The 19,825-nt window shown below is 48.2% G+C and overlaps 1 protein-coding gene across 3 annotated transcripts; it reads right to left on the reverse strand.

The window, feature by feature from the left end:
* Positions 1-7,890: 7,890 nt before the first annotated feature.
* GFI1 (growth factor independent 1 transcriptional repressor) lies at positions 7,891-19,291 on the reverse strand. Of its 3 annotated transcripts, none has more exons than XM_072834505.1 (7): positions 19,133-19,291; positions 16,631-16,819; positions 16,146-16,328; positions 13,852-14,339; positions 13,610-13,747; positions 12,223-12,388; positions 7,891-9,274 (listed from the first exon to the last, which is right to left on the reverse strand). In XM_072834505.1, the coding sequence occupies exons 2-7, from the start codon at positions 16,743-16,745 to the stop codon at positions 9,096-9,098; spliced, it is 1,269 nt and encodes a 422-aa protein (XP_072690606.1). In that variant the 5' UTR covers positions 16,746-16,819; positions 19,133-19,291; the 3' UTR covers positions 7,891-9,095. The 3 variants fall into 3 exon arrangements, with proteins under 3 accessions (XP_072690606.1, XP_072690608.1, XP_072690607.1); XM_072834507.1 differs by lacking the exon at positions 19,133-19,291 and adding an exon at positions 17,638-17,724; XM_072834506.1 differs by lacking the exon at positions 19,133-19,291 and adding an exon at positions 16,971-17,040.
* Positions 19,292-19,825: the final 534 nt, after the last annotated feature.

The following is a 19,825-nucleotide window of genomic DNA, read 5'->3' on the forward strand; positions in this document are numbered from 1 at the left end:
ACCCTTAGAGAAAAAGGAAGGTCTTAAAACTAGGGAAGCTTTGGATTGGAAAAGTCTTAGAATTCACTTGATTCTATCTTTATTTTTATATTTTTATATGTTCTTTTATATAGTACCTAAACCCATGATACAACCAATGACCACGCAAAGATAAATTAGAAAGAAGGTATGCAAAAATATGATAGTGTCATGGGATTCCCTCAGCTGAGTTAAGAACTTGTTGCTCTTGCTTATTGGAGTCCCATGAACAATTTTAGTACGAGGAAAGAGGAAGTCAAGTTTGTGTGAAATCTCTGGGAATGTATGTCCAAGAGGTGAAATACGGACAAGTCTATCAAGAGATAATGAAAGATTCATTTCTGACTTCCAAAAAGTCAAAGGAGATAACTAGTCAACCTTCCTTACCCTAAAAAAATTAAGGAATTGTAATTGCAGCAAAACCTTACAGAGGCATGTCATTCGGTTCTATTTCTCAGAAAGTGCAACCTAGAAAATTGTCTAATTCATGTTAAAAGACAGAATTGAAACTACGCTTCCTATTTTACCAAAAATTTAAAAAAATTCTCAATGAAGTTCATAAAACTAACATCAAGAAGCAAATCTAACTTCCTGCTTTTGTTTCTTTTCCACAGTTACAACATATTCAGGCTTAAATAACTTTGAAAATTAGGATTTTTCCTCGAATGTCAGAAAATGAACAGGCAGAGTAAAGCTGTATCTTGTTCTTTTGGACAAAATAATTGAGTACTTTTCTCCTCCAAATGTGTGTGTGACCAAAAGGGGACACACACACACACACACACAAGTGCACATACAAGTACGCACACACAAAATCAAACAGTATAGAAACCAAAGGTTGTTTTTTTTTTTGAGGTTTTATTTATTTGAAAGAAAGAGAGCACAACACAAGCAGGGGGGAAGGGGAGGGGCACAGAGAGAGGTAGAAGTAGGCTCCCTGCTGAGTAGGGAGCCCGGATGTGGAACTCAATCCCAGGACTCCAGGATCATGACCTGAACCAAAGGCAGATGCTTAACCGACTGAGCCACCCAAGCACCCTCAGAAACCAAAGATTTGATTGGAAATTATATTTTACTCATGTCTGAAAGACTTTTAAAAGGTAAGCAATATTTAGTTGATGTTTTTTTACAAAGATACACACCTAAAGCATAAGGACAAAAAAGCTTCAAAATAAAAGGACAAGAAAAATACTATGTAAAAAAAACAACCAAAAGAAAGTTGACATAATTATATTATCATTGGTAATTAGGAAACATGCGTTCTTTTCAAGTACAGGTTATCTAGAAATATTGACCATGGATAAGGCTACAAAGTAAATCTCAACAAATATTAGAGAATTAATATCATGCAGGTCATGTTCTCTGATCAAATGTAATTAAATTGTAATTCACTGGTAAAAAAAATACTGGAAGAAATGATTAGAATTTGTAAATGCACTTTTAAGTACTCCCTCTGTCAAGTAAGAAATCTCATTAGATAAAATGTAAAAATAAATGACGGGAAAATGTGCTGTAAAAATCAATAAAATAGTTTGACAAAACTGGGAAGAAAAAGATAATGGCACAAATAAACAATATTACAATGAAGTACTGAACATAATTTTAGATACAGAGAGATTTTTCTGAAATCAGAGAATACTATGATTTTTATACTATTTCATACTGTTTTCATAGATTTTTAAATATAATAGCAATTAATTTGAAAACTTAAAAGAAACAGAACGTTTCCTGAGATATGTAATCTATTATAGCTGGTTTAAGAAGAAAGCAAAAATCTAAATAGACATGTTTAAAGTCTAAAATATACACTCCCCTTTCTCTTTAAACATACACACACACACACACACACACACACACACAGGCCCAGATGAGCTTTGTTAAACATTCAAGGAACATATAATCTCAATCTTTCACAAATTGTTCCAGAAAACAGAAAAAGAGGAAATGCTGTCCTACTCATTTTGAAATGAGTTAAACCTTGATATCAAAACCACATATGGGTAATATAAGAAAGAAAGATTAAAAGCCAACTTCAGGGCAGCCCAGGTGGCTCAGCAGTTTAGCGCTGCCTTCAGCCGAGGGCATGATCCTGGAGACCCGGGATCGAGTCCCACGTCGGGCTCCCTGCGTGGAGCCTGCTTTGCTTTCTGCCTCCCTCCCTCCCTCCCTCTCTCTCTCTCTGTGTCCCTCGTGAATAAATAAATAAAATCTTTACTAAATAAATAAAAATAAAAGCCAATTTCACCAATAAGCATAAATGTAAAAATCTTAAAGTTCAGCAAACCAAATCAGTAATGTAGGTTTTCAAAATAACCAAGTTGAGAGTTTTTTCCCCCAGTAATACAAGCATAATTTAACATTAGAAAGTCTATAAATGTCATTCGCTGTATTGACAAAGAATAAAAGCCATCAGATTTAGAAATTAAATAACACACTTAACAGATGCCCCAATATTATACAATAAAATTAAATACCCAGGCACACAATCATAAATTCTTACTAAACAGAAATAGAAATTCTTAACTTGATTTTTAAAAAGTTGTGTACCAAAACCTACCCAAAATATCACACTAACTTATAAAAAATTAAAAGCAGGGGGTCCCTGGGTGGCACACAGTGGTTTGGCACCTGCCTTTGGCCCAGGGCACCGTCCTGGAGTCCCGGGATCGAATCCCATGTCGGGCTCTCGGCATGGGGCCTGCTTCTCCCTCTGCCTGTGTCTCTGCCTCTCTCTCTCTCTCTATCTATCATGAATAAATAAATAAAATATTTTTTAAAAAATTAAAAGCATATTCCTGGAAGTTAGGAACAAGACAAGGATGCCTCTTATTCTGCCTTTGTTCAATACAGCCTTGTCTAGTGCAATGAGTCAAGAAGAGTATGTTAGAAAGGCCAAAGCTACAATTATTTGCATATGTTAGGACTATCTTACATAGAAAATCTGAAATAACCTACAACAAACTAAAAAGAAGGTCCAGAAAAGTTACAGGATACATGATCAATATACAAAAAAATTAGAATTTTGTTCCCATATACCAGCAGCAGATTGTTAGAAAATGTGGTTTTTAAAAAGAACTACGAGAGCAGTGAACAAATAAAAAAGAAAATTATGCCAAAAATTATTAAATGTTATTAAAAGACATAAAAGGAGACCTAAATAAATGAGCAATATAGCTTATTTATGGATAGGAAGAATTAATATCAAAACAATTTCCATTTCCCCCAATTAAATAATAAATGTAGTACAAATAAAAAATCCAACAGTTTTTCACAAGCAGGAGCCAAGATATTCCTGAAAAGAACAAAACAGTTCAGAGAGAAGCCTTCCTTACTAGCTCCTAAGAGTTTATCACAGGTTTAAGACACTGGGGAGAAAAAAGGATGCAATGGCTTTGGCATACAGATGGCCAATGGCCAATGAAACAGATAAGGAAGCCCAGAGGTAGAACCATACAGAAATAGAAACTTGACATATGACAGAAATGATTTACAATTAGAGGGAAAAGGATGTAGTCTGCAATAAATAATGTTGGAGTAATTGGTTACCTATGTGGGAAACATTTTTTTAATTAGATTCTATTTCATATCATACACATATAAGTAGATTAAACAGCTAATCCAGGCATCTGGGTGGCTCAGTTGGTTGAGCTTTCAACCCTTGGTTTTGACTCAGGTCATGGGTCTCTGTTGTAGGATTGAGCCCTGCGTTTTGATACCTGCTTGCAAGTCTCTTCCTCTGCCTCCTCTTCTCACCCCCCCTTCATGCAAGTGCAAGCATACTCTTTCTCATAAATAAATAAATAAATAAATAAATAAATAAATAAATAAATAAATAAATAAATAAATAAATAAAATCTTTAAAAAATAAGAAGCTAATGCTATAAGCAAACATTTTAATATTTTTAGAAGAAAATAGAGGGAATGAGCTTATGACTACCTATCAGGGAAGAGAGTTTCTTAATTAGTATATAAAAAGCATAAACCATAACCTGAAGACTGATGTATTTGACTACATTGACACAAAAAACAAACAAATCCTCCCTTCAACCAAAACAAAAAGGCAAGCTACAGACTGGGAGATGTGGGCAATGCATTTAACTAACGGAACAGTGAGTACTTAGAATATATTTTAAAATATTAATTGATATAGGGGTGCCTGGGTGGCTCAGTTGGTTAAGCATCTGACTTCGGCTCAGGTCATGATCCCAGAGTTCTGTGATGAAGACCCACGATGGGCTCCCTGCTCAGTGGGGAATCTGCTTCTCCCTCCTTCTGTCTCTGCTCTCTCCCGTTCTTATGGTCTCTCTCTCTCTATATATATAAATAAATTAAATATTTTGTAAAATATGAATTGATGTAAAGCAAACAACCCAACTGAAAATGGACAAAGTACATGAACTGGCATCTCACAGGAAAGGAAACTTATGAAAGAACACTCAACCTCATTAGGAATCAGGAAATGCAAATTACAAGAACATTTCACATCCATCTGATTGGCATTTTTGAAGTCTGACAATACTAAATGTTGGTAAGGTGCAGAGAAATAGGGATTTTCCTATACTGTTGGTAAGAATTAAATTGGTACAACCACTTTGGAAAGCAATTTTGTAATATCTGTCATTTCCACTCCCAGAAATATATCCTAAAGAATCTTGCTCACAGGAGATCCATGTGAAAGACTGCTTGCTTCAGAATTGTCTGTAATAGGGAAAATTGGAAATAACCGAAGTCTCCCAACAGAATACAAAAATAATCACCAAGTATCCATATAACAGAATTCTTTATGTAGTGGCTAAAGAAATGAACAAAACTGCACATACTAAATGGACAAATCTCAAAAACAAAGTGTTGAGTGAAATTGAAAAAAGGTTAGGTGGCGGAAGGATACATACACTACGACACCATTTATGCTGAATAGTATATACAGTATATGGTGTGATACGTGTAAGTAAAAGTATAAAAATAGTCAAAACAACAATATATACCAATTTTGGTACAGAGGATGCCTCTGAGGATAGAAGAAAGGGAAAGACCTTGGGAGGAACATATTCCACAAGATATTCAACTATGTCTATAATATTTTTAAAATAAAACTTGAAGTAAATACAGAATTATGTTTATAATATTATTTGTAATTTCTTATATGTTTGAAATGTTTTATTTAAGAAATGAATACCTCTAAAGTAAACCCAGGAAATATAATATCTTAATGATTGACAAAATCCTAATAAATACTAAAATTTCAATAAAATTTAACCATAAAGTCATCAAAATTCTCATTGTAAAATATGAATGTTTCAGTTTCAAGTATGTGTCCATTTAAAAGTAAACATGAGCTATCTAGACATAAATTGTAAATTACCCTGATAATAGGGCTTAAAAATATAGACTATAAATATACACACATGTGGGTAAAGATTGGCAAGCACCACTAAAAATAAAATAAACTTTGAAGGTAGAAAGGTTTGGGTGAAATTTCTTTAATTTTTTATTTTTTAAAATCTGGCTTAATAATAGAAATGTTTCCAAAATAAATATATGAAGTACTTTCTACAGTTTCTGCTGTAGAAATAATATAGCAGCAGAGATTTAAACAAATAGTTCTCTATTAATGCACAGCACAAAGTAGTCAAGTCCTTTCAGGCCTTCCTCTAAATTCTTTTCTTTCTGCTAAATGATCAGGTTAAACAAACAGGCACACAACAAAATGATGTGGGTCAAATCACTATCGCCACCCAAATTTCAAGGGCAATAGCAGTCAAGAATTCACCTGGGAGTGATACTTTGCTATGCCTTTAATTAAGGCGGGGCTTTTAAAACTCAATTGTTCCATTCCTGTCTCAAATCAATCAGATGAAATTCACCTTTTACGTGGCCTGAATCCTGATAGCTCGGCACACTTGATAGGTAATTTAATCATCTCTGGTGTAGATGAACGCAAACTCAAATTAGCTAGTGAAAGAGTTGGTCTTCGCTGAGATAGCTGTGCTTTTCCACTTTTATGCAAGAGCTGAGCTTCACCAACTGGCTAGCTGGAGGTGTTATTAAAAATTTAGTGAAAGAAACAAAGGTGTGCTCTGGTGTCTCTTGTTACCCTTTCTACTGTTACTCAGGCAGACAAAAGGCATAGAGCCTGCCTCATGAATAATGTGACATGGAATATTCACGATCTATTTTTAATGGAGTCAAGTAATAACATTAAGAGAGATATTTGCAATCTTCAAATTTCACACAGTAACAGGCGCAGTAATTTGTTTTGATTCTGAACTGAGGATATCCAGATGTATTTTTCCCTATGAAATCATACTGTTAACATCAAAATTACAACTTCTCATTTATAGCATAAACGAGGATTATGAAAATGGCCCAAAAAGTTCTAAATGTCATAAGAGAAGGATAGGACAGATAACTAGATTTCAATCAGTCTACTTACCTCTTCGATGCAACTTCTTTACTTTTCAAACCAGGTTGGAAATAATCAACCAGTGTGCACAGTGAATTCTGTGGGAAGGATGTTTTGTGCTCTTTATTCATTGGGAACCTTGTTTCCCAGGACACTAAGAAGAGGTTCCTGGATGCTGTAACTGTTCACTCATCAGTTCTGGAAAATTATCTTAAACTGTATTATAAACAAATTTAAATTTTGAATGACAGTAAACTGACATGGAAAGACATGGTGTTGAAAACCAGGTGAGCACAGCCAAGGACTGAGATTTGGAGACACTGGAGAAAAATAGCATCAAAGCCCCCTCACCCACAAACTCAGGAGAGTCCTGTGTGTTCAGTTGGTTTCCTGAAGTCTTACACAATTTCTCTTTTCATTGTGCTCCAGAAAGCAGAAAGTCAGGATGAAGCAGGATTTTATTTTCTTTGCTTATTTACCTATTATCTCAGCAAATACCTATTGATCTCCTGTTGTGTGCTAGGCACTGTTCTGGGAGCTGAAGATTCAGCAGTGACCAAATAAAGGACAGGATACTGTGCTCACTGCTGTATCCCCACCACCTAGAACAGTGCCAGGCACATACTAGTTACTCAATCAGTATGTGTGATTTGAATTGAAATGTACAATCCACTGGTGGTCACCAGGGGCCACACTACCTCAGCTGGGAGATGCTAGAATGAGCACACAGGTAGTCAGGATCTAGGCCAGGACCTTATTCTGGTTTCATTCTTGTAAAGGACTGATTCATGCAAGAAACTCCCACAAGTGGGATAGAGCTAGAAATAACCCAAATTCCAATTTTACTGCCCCTGATGCATCTTTAGATTTAGACTTGCCTTAGGTGAGGCACCTAACCAGTATCACATACTTTCTCTCCCTTCCAGTCTCCACAGAATCAAATAGTCAGGGTTTGATTGGGATGACAGAACCATATCCACATTTTATGGTCAAGGAAACTGGAATCAGGAAGGCCAAAGAAGTTGCTAAGTCATACAACATATTGGTCATAGAGCTGTGACTAAGACTCAATTTCTAGACCTAAGGCCTGTGATTTCTTTATTCATCTGAAATCTTCTAACCTATTAAACAACAACAACAACAACAACAACAACAACAAACCAATCAACCAACAAAAACATCCTTGAAGTCCTCAGAAGTACCTATGTACATGTGGGACCACTAGGGACTCTATAAGGTAGGAGCTCAGTTTGGTATACCTAGTTTTTCTGTTAAGAAAGAAGGATCTTTGAAGTGTAGAAGGAAAAGGCAAATGAAAATCAGAGCAATTGGATTTTTACTTTCTTCTGAATATTGGCTTGACTGCTTAACTTTTAATATCCCACTGTAGTTTCTTTCAATGCCAACTCCCACTACACACTAAAACAAAGATCTTTCCCAAATTCCTTGCCTAAATGAGAAGCAATAGGTAAGAGTCTTAATACTTTATTAATTTAAAACATCATTCTAATAAATATGTATTAACAAACATAATGCACTCCAGATGTTCTAAAAACATTTACAAACCTCATCCAAGTAAAAATACCACTTTTTTTCTTTATAGTACACATGGAGGGTCACTCCACATGCCTGCTAGCTTAGACATCTTAAAAATATCAGCTTAACAATAAAAAACTGAATATACACACAAATCTTGGAAGTACCTGTTCAGCTATTTTTTTAATGTTTGATAAAAACCCAAACGTGTCAGAAAAGAAGGGTCAAGATTTTGTTTTGTCTTCTCTGAATTCCTCAGGAGGGGAAAAAAAAAAGATCTAGCCACTTAGAGGTGCAACTGTTAGCTTCTGAGGGGCAGGGGCATGGGCTATAACTTGAATCTCTGGCTCCCCAATACCTAGCATAGGCCTGAGACCTGGTGGTCAATACACATTTGCTGAGTGAATGGATGGCATCTTGTCCAGAGGTGTTGCTCTGTGCTTCCACCTCCTCTGGTGAAGTCTTCACAAGCTTCACAGCAGGGAGGATTCTCCTCTCACTACCAGGTCCACTTTTCTTTTGCTCCTTCTTGGAGCAGTCTGGACAGTGTATTTTGTAATTTCAAAAGTATGAAACTCCATCCCCAAATCAGTTTCTGAACCAGTCTTCAAGGGGGAGAACTGATTCCTCCAAGATTTATAGGCAGCACCCAATAGAAAGAGGTTAACAGACTCCCCGGAAAGAAAAAAAAAAAGTAACACTCACTTATCATTCTAGATAAAAACATTAGCCTGTGTCCACCTTATAAATGGTGATTACTCCTTGTCCACACAAGTATCTGGAGTAAGTCAAGAGGAGGTAAAAAACCTGAAGGACTTTTCTGTCTGTGGAGCAGGGCTGGGAATGGGAAGAGCTGCAGGGCTCAAGATTTTATCTGATCCCCTCTTGACTTTGAGTCTTCGGGTGGCAGGGAGCCTATTCGGATGTCCAAAGCCATGAGTCCTTTGGTTCCCACTCTGGGCTGAACTTTGCATAGGTAATTTATCCCTTCTTGGAGTTCCAGGAAGTAAGGTGAAGCAGCTCATCCTGCTGGGATCTTTGGACTGGAATGGAGGGCCTGAGAAGTCAGACGTGGATGGTGGCAAGTGGGGAGGTTGCCCTCTGTAGTGTTGTGTAACTGCCGCTCCAGCCAGGGCCCTCATTTGAGCCCATGCTGTGTCTCCCGGTGCCGCCTGAGGTCCACCTTCCTCTGGAAGCCCTTCCCACAGAGGTCACAGCCAAAGGGTTTGAAGCCTGTATGTTTGCGGCTGTGGGTGATGAGGTTGGAGCTCTGGCTGAATGCCTTCCCACACACCTGGCATTTGTGGGGCTTCTCACCTGCAAGGATGGAGGAGGGGGAGGGAAGTATGAGTCTATGATAAAGCTAGAGGCGACTCACTGTGACCCACATGCTCCTGGCAGCAGCTGGCTGCACCAGAGTCTAAGGCGTTCAAGCAACTTGGAGGGTGACGTGTTGCAACGCAAGTCCTGGGAAGTCATGGGTGTACCAGGTGAAAGGGAGACTTTCTGAGTGGGGGTTCCCAGCAAAAGGACTCAAACCGTTTCCTGCTAAACGGAAACAGAGCAAAGGCCACGTGCCCAGACTCACAGCTGAATCCACCCTGGCAAGACAGCCCTGGCTTTAGAAGCAGAGAGCTCCCACAGCAGATGTTCAATGTGGGGGTGGGGGCCTGTCCTTCAAACCATGTGACTCTGCTCTAATTCAGAGGAAGTTTTCAAATCTGAGTTTCCAAGTGGGTGTTGGTTTGTATGGACCAGTGAATCTGTTTTCTTTCTTGCTCTTGAAGGACAATAGAATGTATCTGAAGCATAGATACGTCTCAAAGTCTTATTTTTAAAAATCCACATTTGGGTCGCAAAGTATTCCTTAAATAACGATCCTTTTCTGTCTTGATTTTACTTTCTTTTTATAAAGATTCTTTATATCCTAGCAAGTCTTCACCATAGATTAATAAATAACAAACAGAAAAGGTTTGGCGGTACCTGGGTGGCTTAGTTGGTTGAGCTTCAAACTCTTGGTTTCAGCTCGGGTCATGATCTCAGGGTTGTGAGATCGAGCACCCTGTTGGGCTCTGTGCTCAGCACAGAGTCTGCTTGAGATTCTTTCCCTCTTCCTCCGCCCCTCCCCCTCTGCCCCTCCTGCGCTCTCTCATGTGCATGCTTTCTCTCTCAAGTAAGTAAATAAATAAATAAACATCTCACAAACAAAAGAAAAAGGTTCTGTCTTTTCCCCCAATTCAGGTGATGTTTAACATTTGGATAAATAGCATGAATTTCCAAATAGCCTTAGCATGGCATTATTGTCAGGGATTGGTCTTGGAAAACTGCACAAAATAGATGAGGTTGGTTTTTGAGGAAACTTCTCTCTTGTTCATTCCTTTCTGTCTTCATGCTTCAGATTTCCTTGATAAAGAACCACCCAACAAAACTTAGCTATTCCCTTAGGGTCAAACAAATTTGAGAAACAAATTCTAGCTATGATGTGAATGTGTGATAAAGACTCAATGTTTCATTCAGTCAAGGTCCTAGTTGCACTTTGGCAAGAGTCTTGAAAACCTTTACTCAAAAGGAGTAGGTTACCCGGAAATTTCAGTTAAGGGGTCATGATTAAAGTAAGATATTTTTCTGGGTTTTCTGATGGGGCATCGACACTGCCCCAACATATTTATAAACTCAAAGGTATGTGTTTGGAACACTGAAATCTGTTTTAAATCAGTGTTCATATTCTGGAATGAGAGAATTCTGGGTCTCTTGTACATGTCTTATTTACTATTAAAGAGACTGCTCCTGGCATTAAAACTGCCACCTATATACAATCAAAATGTTAGAGAAAGAGTCCAGAATTGGAATCCAGAGCATTCCATGGCCCCAACATGCACTCTTAGTCTGATCTTTGGTAAATCACCCTGAGTTTCATCAGGCTAAGGCTACATTATGGGGTGGCAGTAAGGATCAAAAGAAGGGATGGGGCACCTGGCTGGCTCAGTCAGTGAAGTGTCTGACTCAGGTCATGATCTCAAGATCCTGGGATCGAGCCTCATGTCCAGCTCACCACGGAGTCTGCTTGTCCCTCTCTCTCTCGCTCCGCTCCCACACACACACACTCATGCCCTCTTTGTCTCTCTCTCAAATAACTAAAATCTTAAAAAAAGCGGGGGGAGGGATGATAATTTTTTTAAGAAGGGATAGATTTGAAAGCAGTTTATAAATTATAAGGTATTATCATAGGTAAAGAATTACCATTATTATGGTATGAACTTGCTGATATTTTGAAAAGGGCAGTAAGTGAATAGAAGCTTTCTACATCTACCACCCCTCATGACTCTGAAAATAGAATACAGTAAATGGTGGTCAAGCTAATAGACAGTTGAGGTCAGGAAGATCTGAATTTAAGTCCTGGCCCTGCCACTTGCTATCAGAGCCTTGGACAGGTTACCCAACCCTTCTGTACCTCACTTTCCTCATCTCTAGAATGGGAATAAGGAATAGTCTCTACCTCCCAGAGTTCTTGTGAGCATAAAATGAGATAATGCATTTAAAAAGTGCTTAGCAGACAGCTTAGTAAAATTTACCATTGTTTTTTCTTCCTCAATCAGAATAAATTCTTAGACTGCAAAAAATGCAGCCATGAGACCACACATAAAACCTCTTGCTCCCCTGAAAGGCTGGGTGGGAGCCCTGGAGAAAGTCCTCTATCTCTGGAGCTTCGTATTTCACCCAGATCATGCAGCAGTTGGAACAGCAGCTAAATTATAAGAAAATAGTCTTTGCAAGGATAGTGAACCTGAGGTTGACCAGCTGAGTGGTACTGCAAATGCAGCCCCACCCCAAAGCCCTTCTGAGGAGAACCTTGTATGTAAACAAATCTAAGAAAATCTGCCTCCTAATTTTCTTTTCTTTTTTAAAAGATTTATTTATTTATTCATAAGAGATATATATAGAAAGAAAGGGAGAGACATAGGGAGAGGGAGAAGCAGGCTCCATGCAGGGAGCCCCATGTGGGACTTGATCCTGGGACCTCAGGATCATGCCCTGAGCCAAAGCCAAACACTCAACCTTTAAGCCACCCAGGCTTCCCATGCCTCCTTATTTTCTTGAACACATTGCAGTGATTAACTCCATCTAGAAGGCCTCATCTACCACTCATCCTGTAGCCAGGATATCACAGCAAAGGTGAATTATATTGGCCTCAGAGGGAAGAATCATGCTCCTCCACGCCAGCCTTCACCAGGAGTTTCCCTACAAGCCAAGAGCCTTCAGCTTACCAGTGTGGATGAAGGTGTGTTTCTTCATGTCTGACTTCTGGTGGAACCTCTTGCCACAGTACTGACAAGGGTAGGGCCGGGTGTCTGAGTGGATGAGCAAGTGTGTGGACAGCGTAGATGACCTCTTGAAGCTTTTGCCACAGATCTTACAGTCAAAGCTTCGTTCCTGTAGACAGAAAGATGTGGCATTCCTATTGTAGTCACCCTAGGCTGCCATCCTCTTCACCACTAACCTGACCATAAAACCCCCAAAGCCAGGGCTCCCCCTTCCTTCAGGCTCTCCCCTTTGCCTTAGCCTGCTCCATCATCCTCTCTCCCCAGATTTATGTCCAACCTCCACCCTCCCCACCTCTTCCTCATAACAGTTTTTCTGCCCAAACAGTTCGCCCACAACCCTCCACACCCCATGGCAAAAAAGTATCCCCACCCTGCTTTTTTGACACCCATTTACAAACACTTCTCCACCCTCCTCAACAGGAGGCTTAGACCTCAGTCACTTGATGCCACTGCCCCTTCCAGCCAGTGTTGAGAGAGACGCGAGAATTTTAAGAAGTGTACTCTTTTTTAGTAAATAAGTCTCTGAGTAAGCATTCGCTTGTCATAGTTGTGTACTTAATTGCTTACCAACCCCTCTGTCATTCCGTTAAACTGAAAAAATCTGTGGGGGTAGAGTAGCCTGGCGGCTCAGCGGTTGAGCATCCTTTGGCTTAGGGTGTAAGCCTGGGGTCTCAGGATCGAGTCCCACACGGGGCTCTGTGCGCGGAGCCAGCTTCTCCCTCTGCCTGTGTCTCTGCCTCTCTCTGTGTGTCTCTCATGAATAAATAAAATCTTAAAAAAAAAATTCTGTGGGGGCATCCGGTCAGGGACCTGGTGTGTTGTTACAGGATTCTGAGCAGCCTAGCACGAGGAAGTTGCACCACAGATAGGAATAAAGGAATGAATGAAAGAACAGGACAATTATGCTCTCCCATGCTCTAAATGAGGTGACATCCCTTCTTTTCAGTTGGGAGGGGTCAATACAAATGAAGTGACAGCCATTTGGTGAAAAGCGAGGCCAAAAAACCCCAGAGCTAATACATTTGATAGATCAGCAGCAAGAGTGCACAAACCCTCCTCAAACCCAAAGCAGTGATCTGGATCATCCTCTGGAGAGGCTCACAACGAGTGACGGGGAGCTCTAGGGCTGCCTGGATGCCCCAGCCGGCCACCTTTCCCTACACACCTACATGTGGGCAAAGGGACGTGCTGGGGGAGCCTGGGGGCAGTCCGGGGAAGTCCAAGGGAAAAGCTGCCAGGCGGAGAGTGGCGGGTGCCGCACTGACAGTCAGACCTTCCCCGAACTCGGGAACCTCACAGGGCCGTGCGCGGCCATGCGCCCCGCGCTTACCTGCGAGTGCACGGCTTTATGCTGCTCCAGGCTCACCGCGTGCCCGAAAGTCTTGCCGCACATCTCGCACGCAAAGGGTCTCGTGCCGCTGTGGGACCTGCGCACGTGCACCTCGAGCCCGTGCGGCGTGGAGAACACCTGCGGCGGGTGGGGCCGGGGAGAAGGCCGCTGAGAGGGGCCCGGGGGCGCGAGCCGGGGGCGCGGGCGCGGGGCCGACAGAGCCGGGCGCGCGGGAGCCTCACCTTGCTGCACTTGATGCACTTGTAGGAGCCGCCGCCCAGCAGCAGGCGGGTGCACAGCAGCTCCGACTCCACCTTGACGCCTGCGCCCTTGTCCGCGTGCAGCCCGTGGCCGCGCTCCGAGTACAGCCCTCCCGCCGCCGCCGTGGGCCGCTCGTACAGCCCTGCCGCCGCGGGCCCGAAGTCGCCGTAGAGCCCCAGGCCCGAGCCGCCGGCAGCGCCACCTCCTGCGCTTCCTCCCCCGGGCGCCCCGGCCCCCGCGCCGCCCGCAGCCCGCTCGGGGCCGTAGAGCGCCGCGGGGTGGCCAGGCTCCGGGGCGCGCTCGCAGAAGAGGCCCAGGCCGGCGCCGCGATCCAGGGCCGCGCACGGCCGGTAGCTGTGCACCAAGTGCCGAAGGTCAGAACCCGCCAGGCCTCTCCAAGAGTACGGCTTGAAGGGCAGGGGGAAGGGCTGAGCTTCGTCCAGCGACGGGCACACCGACTTCTCCGAGGCTGTGGAGGCACAAGGGGGCGTCCAGTTAGGCTGGGCCGCCGGGCGGCGTCTGCAAGTTGCCCAGCCCCGGTGCGGAAAGCCGTGCGCCCGGTGCCGCGACGCCCCCGGGATGAAACGCGGCCCCGGTCTCTGGGGCCTCGAGGATCACTGGAGGCGGCAGGGCAGCAAACGGATAATTAAAATGACAGCGGTCGAGGAGATGGGTAAATTTGGTGCCAGGGCAGCGGAAACGTTAGGACGGCACTTTCTGGCGGGATCGGAGCACCTCGCGATCCCACAGAGAAAAGCGCGCCAAGCTGTCTGTGCTGGAGAAATGTTGAGCTGAGCTAAGCCGACGAGGCGGCCCCCGTTAGGGCCTGGACAGCGCTCGTGCTCCGAAGTCCCAGGGCCAAGCTCTCCCGGCCCCTAGAGGTTCCCACTCCGTCCCTTTTCTTTCCGGGATCGGTAAGGAGCGAGGGAGAGGACCAATAAAATGCAGCCTGGCCTACCGAAAACATCTGTTGTTGTGTTTTTTTTTAAACAAACAAACAAACAAAAAACGGGAAGGTGTTAACATTCCTAACGATTATTAAATACCCAAAGGGGCAGCAGAAAGAGGGTTTGGAGCTTGAACTGCCCGCCAAATACTACCATTCTCATTCCTGTCCTAGCTTGATGGGGAAAAAAACAAATTCAAATTTCTCAGAGAATAATTTACAATTACAAGGTTTTACAATTTTTTTTTACAATAATTTACAATTTACAAGGTTTTAGCTGCCACCTGCCAGGGACATAGCTTTCCCATATTCGTGGCCTTGTGCGCCCCTGCCCAACGGGAATTTTGCTAAAACCAAATGCCCAAGGTATCCTTTCTCTATTTGCATACAGATTTATGAATCTGTTCCCACTGCATACTCCAGACTAGCCGTTTCAGTGACAGGCTGCGCCCCAAGATTCCGACAGAGAAATTCCCGGAGCACTCAGTCTTGCAGGACGTGTCCTGCATAGCCAAGAAAAATTCTCTGGTCTCAAGCTCCCAGACACACTCGCTGGAGTTAGGGCTTTAGCCAGGTCAACGAATTGAGAGTGGGGTGGGGTTCAGGCTATCTTTTAAAACTCGTAAATGCAATCTGGAAATAACAGGCTGTGGGAAGAATCGGGTTGGTTTGCGTTCTTCCCCTGGCCAGGACCCAAGACATGCCCCCACCCAACGTTTGTGCAAACCTCAATTACTGTCTGGAAATTAAGCCAACGGACCGGGCCCCAGGGCTAGGCCAACCTGGAAGAACGAAAACTGAAACAGGCCCCGGATCCGAGCCTGCGAAGACTCAGAGGAGGGCAGAGATTTTCGTCGGACCCGTCCCTCCGGCTTGGCGCCCAGCTCTGCCAGGCCCAATAACTGAGGGAGCCAGGAGGAGTTTTAGACTGCCCAGGTCTCTGTTTTTTTGAGACTCGGAGGTCTGGGTTTGGGGATCCCAGCTCTTTCTAAACGTCAACTGACCAGAAAACGAAAAGTCGAGATTGCTGTTCAGACGACTCATATATTTTCTCTCACCCACTATCTACACCAAACGAATATTAGGAACGAACAACCCGAGTCCCGCTGCCTGGGATCCAAGCAGCAGACATCGCTACCGGCTGAAGCAGTCCCAGAGAAGCCAGATCCCCCCTCCCCCCACGGGCCCCTTACCCCTTGAACAAGCGCTAGCCTTTCGGAAAGACTCTCGGCCATCCATTTAGCAGTTCTGCACCCAAAGCCAAGTCAGTGTATTCCTCACCATGGGGTCCCTGCCGCCCCGGCCTCACAGCTCCCAACGGGCTCCTACCTGGAGACACAGAGGGCGACGGGGGTCTCCAGAAGTCCTCAAACTCTGAGCTCCGGTCGCAGACGCTGCCCTCACAGCTGCCCGGGGATGCGGAGGATCTGTCAGGGGCCTCGGTCAGCTGGGACTCGGGGGACAGACGACCCCGGGGCTCCGTCTGCGCCCCGCCTGCACTCGAGGTGCCGTCTGCGGAGAGGAGGCAGGATCGGAGCTCAGGCTGGGTCTGAGTGGACCCGCTGGTTCTGAAGCGGCGCCCTCCAGGCCGTGGCACCCGGGCGTCCTCCTCTCTACCCAGACCTGGCCGGGAACCCTTCCCGGTCCGAGGGCGGGAGCAAAGAGGCTGTGGCACCCAGGCGACAGCCCCGGAAGGGACCCAGACGGTAGGAAACAGAAACGAGCAAAAGGGGCGTCAGGGTCTCCCTGCAGGGCTCCTGGGGGAGGGTGGTGTGGCGGGGCTCGGAATCTACATCCCTGGGCGCACCCCGTACCTGCTCCGCCCGGTGCCAGCACATTCTCCAGGCGGAGGGAATAGTCGGGTCCCGGGGAGCGCGGCTGGTGGTAACTGTGAGCCTTCTTACTCTTGACAAGGAACGAACGCGGCATGGTGGTCGGGCGCGCTCTCCGCTCCGCTCCCACTGTCACCCCGAGGGCGTGCTCAGCCCCAGCCAGGCGGGGACCTGCGAGAGGAGAAGAAGCGGGTGCAAACGCGGGTCAGCACGCTCCAGGGCCCGGGACTGGGCAGCCGGGTGGAGAGAGCGAGAGCGCCGGCCGGGAGGAGGGAGGAAGGCCCGCGGGAGGAGGAGCTTGGCCCGGCTGCGCCGCGCTCACCAGGTGGCACTCGGACAGGTGGCGCGAGCCCGCCGCCGCCACAGCTGAGCGGTACAACCCGTCCCGGGGCCCCGGCTCGAGCCTCTTCCTCCTGCCCTGCCCACACCCCTTGGCCCCTCCCCTTCCCTAAAAGGGAAAACTCGCTCTGGCGACCAAGCTCTCCGGAGAGCCGATGTCCCCCAACTGGTCAGTTGCCCCAAGTCGAGCACCCACTGCCTGCCTGGCCTGTTACCGGGCTGGGGCGGAGCGCAGGGACGCGTCCATCCGTTAGGGCCGCGGGATGGGTTGGCGGCGGGGCACCTGGAAGGGGCTGGAAGCCAAGCCCTCCAGGAGCCCGCGGGGGGCGGGAGGGGCGCACGGGGCCGGCTGAGGAGCGGGGTCGGGAGGCCGCGCCAGGGGGACTGAGGGCGGCGGAGGCCGGAGAAAGAGGGCGGGAGAGAAGAGGAAGAGGAAGGTGGCGGGAGGGCGCGTGACCCCGGCCCCCGGGGGAGCTCGCACCCCGGTGGTCTCCCTCGCCCTCCCTCGCGCCGCTCGCCAGCAAGAAGGTTGGTCTGGAGACGCGAGGGCGGCGGCAGCAGCAGCAAAGTCCGGGGCAGGACGCCCCAGACTGTGGACACCTAACCTCGGAAACCAAGTCCTGGGAAAAAGCCCTTTTCGCTCTGCTCACCGAAAACCTTGTCTAGGGGAAGTGGAGCCGGATTGGCGCGCGCCGGCTGGAGTCCGCGAGGAACCGGCGGCTTAGCGGCCGCGGAGAGCCAGGGCGGCCCGCGGGGGCCGGGGCGCAGGGGTGCGGGGGGGGGGGGCGCGGCGCCGCTCTCCTGAACCCCCAATCAGTTCACCTAATCCCGGGGTCGAAACCTGAGCCCGGCGGCGAGGCGGGGCAGCGCCTCCGGCTCCGCGCGGGGCTGCTCGGGGGCGGGCCCGGACCCGGACCGCGGCTAGGTCTGGGGCAAACGAATTCGCCGTCCTCTAGCTGGCGGCCGGGTTCACGCGGGGGCCGCAGGCACAGCGGCTCCCTCCGCGGTCTGGCCTCGTTCAGAAACGAGGGTGCTAGGGGACCCGGGGCCGGGACGAGGCCCCTGGCCCTGGGCCGTCGCGAGGCTTAGGCCGGCGGCGGAGAAGCTGCGCGGCTCCCGGGCAGGACGGAGGACACTGGCCCAGGCTGCCGGATGCGCCCCGAGCCCAGAACGAGTCATCGGGGTCTGGTTTGCCCTGGAGGGCTTTGCACGTCCCACTGCGTCCCCCTCCCCGGGGTGGCGCGGGGACAGGCTTGAGAGCAAGGGCGGCTGGGGACCTGAAGCAGAATCCCAGAGAGCTTTCCGGAGTCCTAGGAGCCAGGAGGCCCCTGGGAGTGGGGAGGCCACCTGCCGCCGTCGGAGTCCGCCCCTCGGGTGGGAGGCTTGGAGGCGCTCGGGCTCCCCGGGGCGCAGCTTGGCCAGCACATCTTTCCCTGGGCCTCTCTGCGTGAGCCGCCACTTCGGCCGTATAATTAGACACAACAAACGCAAAAACGAATTCTTTAGACAGCTATGAAACTCAGAGGGAACGGGAAACGGGGTGCACCGGCCTCGAGGCCCCGGCTGAGGCCTGGGTCTGCGTCGGCGCGCAGGGGGGCGGAGGGGCCGGGGGAGCCGAGCGCGCGGGCGCGGGGCCGGCGCCGGCCGGGAGCGCGCGGGAGCCCGCGGGCCGCGAGGTGCCCTCCGCTCAGGCCGGCGGCCGGTCCAGGGCGAGGGGAGCGGGCGCAGGGCGGGCGCAGGGCAGGCGCAGGGCGGGCGCAGGGCGGGCGGGCCCAGCGCCGGGCGCGTGGGAAGGAGACCTCGCGCAGCAGCTGGCAGCGGGAGGGCGGGGCGGCCCCTGAGCGCACGCGGGCCGGGGCCTCTCTCCGCGGCCGCCCGGGAGGCGGGAGCCGAGGCGCCCGGGGGCAGCCCGCTGAGCCCAGCTGCCCCCGCCTCCCCACCAGATGTTTCCTTCCCGGACGAATCCTGCTCCCCTGCGCCACAATCCCCTGCGGATGGGTCCCGGGGCTCCCTCGCAGTGGCCAGCAGCGGGTGCGGGGGACCCCGGCAGCGCCCTCTGGTCGCCCCCGCAGTGGCGGCGCCCCGTTGGTCCCCGCGGCCGCCCCCGCCAGGGGGGCAGGCGCAGAGCAGGCGGCGCGGACCTACCTGCGGGGTCAGGGCGCGGGCACTGCGCTCCGAGAGTTTTCAAACTGAGTTGCTTTCGGGAGAGGCTGCGCTTGTCTCTCTCTCTCTCTCTTTCTCTCTCTCTCTCTCTTTTTTAATCTCCTTCCGAGCTCAGCCCCCAAAACCACAAGCTTCACTTCCTGAGCGTTGAGGAGTAGCTCTCCTAGCCCTCTCAGACCTGCCCCCCAGCCCCCAGTCGGGGCGCGCTCCCCTTGCGCAAGGGGCGAGGCCGTGGACGGGCCCCCCCGCCCCCCCGGCCCTGCCCGCCGCCCTCCCAGGACGTCCTCCGCGGGCTTGCTCCGTGGGGCTGCGGGGCTTGGAGAGCCCCGGAGGGCCCGACACCCAGACACTAGAAGTGACTCAAAAGAAAATGAACCCTTCTTGGCTCTGGGAGACTTCCGCAGCGGGAAGTCACAGATTCAGGACACAGATTGACTGGAGCGCCGCGGAGCCGGAGCGCCAGCTCGCAGGAGGCCTCCCTCCCCGCCCCTCGGGCTCGGGACACCCTCCCGGCACCCTCCCGGCACCCTCCCGGCACCCTCCCGGCCCCGCCGCCTGCCGGGGCTGTGCCGCCCCCGGGTCGCGGCCGTGAATCACCGCCGGCCTGGAGCCCGGCGAGCGGCCGCGGCGTCCGCGGAGCGAAACCTGCCCCGCGGCCCCGAAATAGCTTGTTGT

Source organism: Canis lupus, chromosome 8 (genome assembly GCF_048164855.1).
Source record: "Canis lupus baileyi chromosome 8, mCanLup2.hap1, whole genome shotgun sequence".
Taxonomy (NCBI): domain Eukaryota; kingdom Metazoa; phylum Chordata; class Mammalia; order Carnivora; family Canidae; genus Canis; species Canis lupus.

Bases quoted from the DNA above. Each gene is read 5' to 3' on its own strand.
- GFI1 (XM_072834505.1), bottom strand. From the start codon at position 16,745: ATGCCGCGTTCGTTCCTTGTCAAGAGTAAGAAGGCTCACAGTTACCAC. The intron at 13,748-13,851 runs GTGAGGCTCCCG...CACCCGCCGCAG, and splicing joins AGTGCATCAAGTGCAGCAAG to GTGTTCTCCACGCCGCACGG. The intron at 12,389-13,609 runs GTAAGCGCGGGG...TTCTGTCTACAG, and splicing joins ATAAAGCCGTGCACTCGCAG to GAACGAAGCTTTGACTGTAA.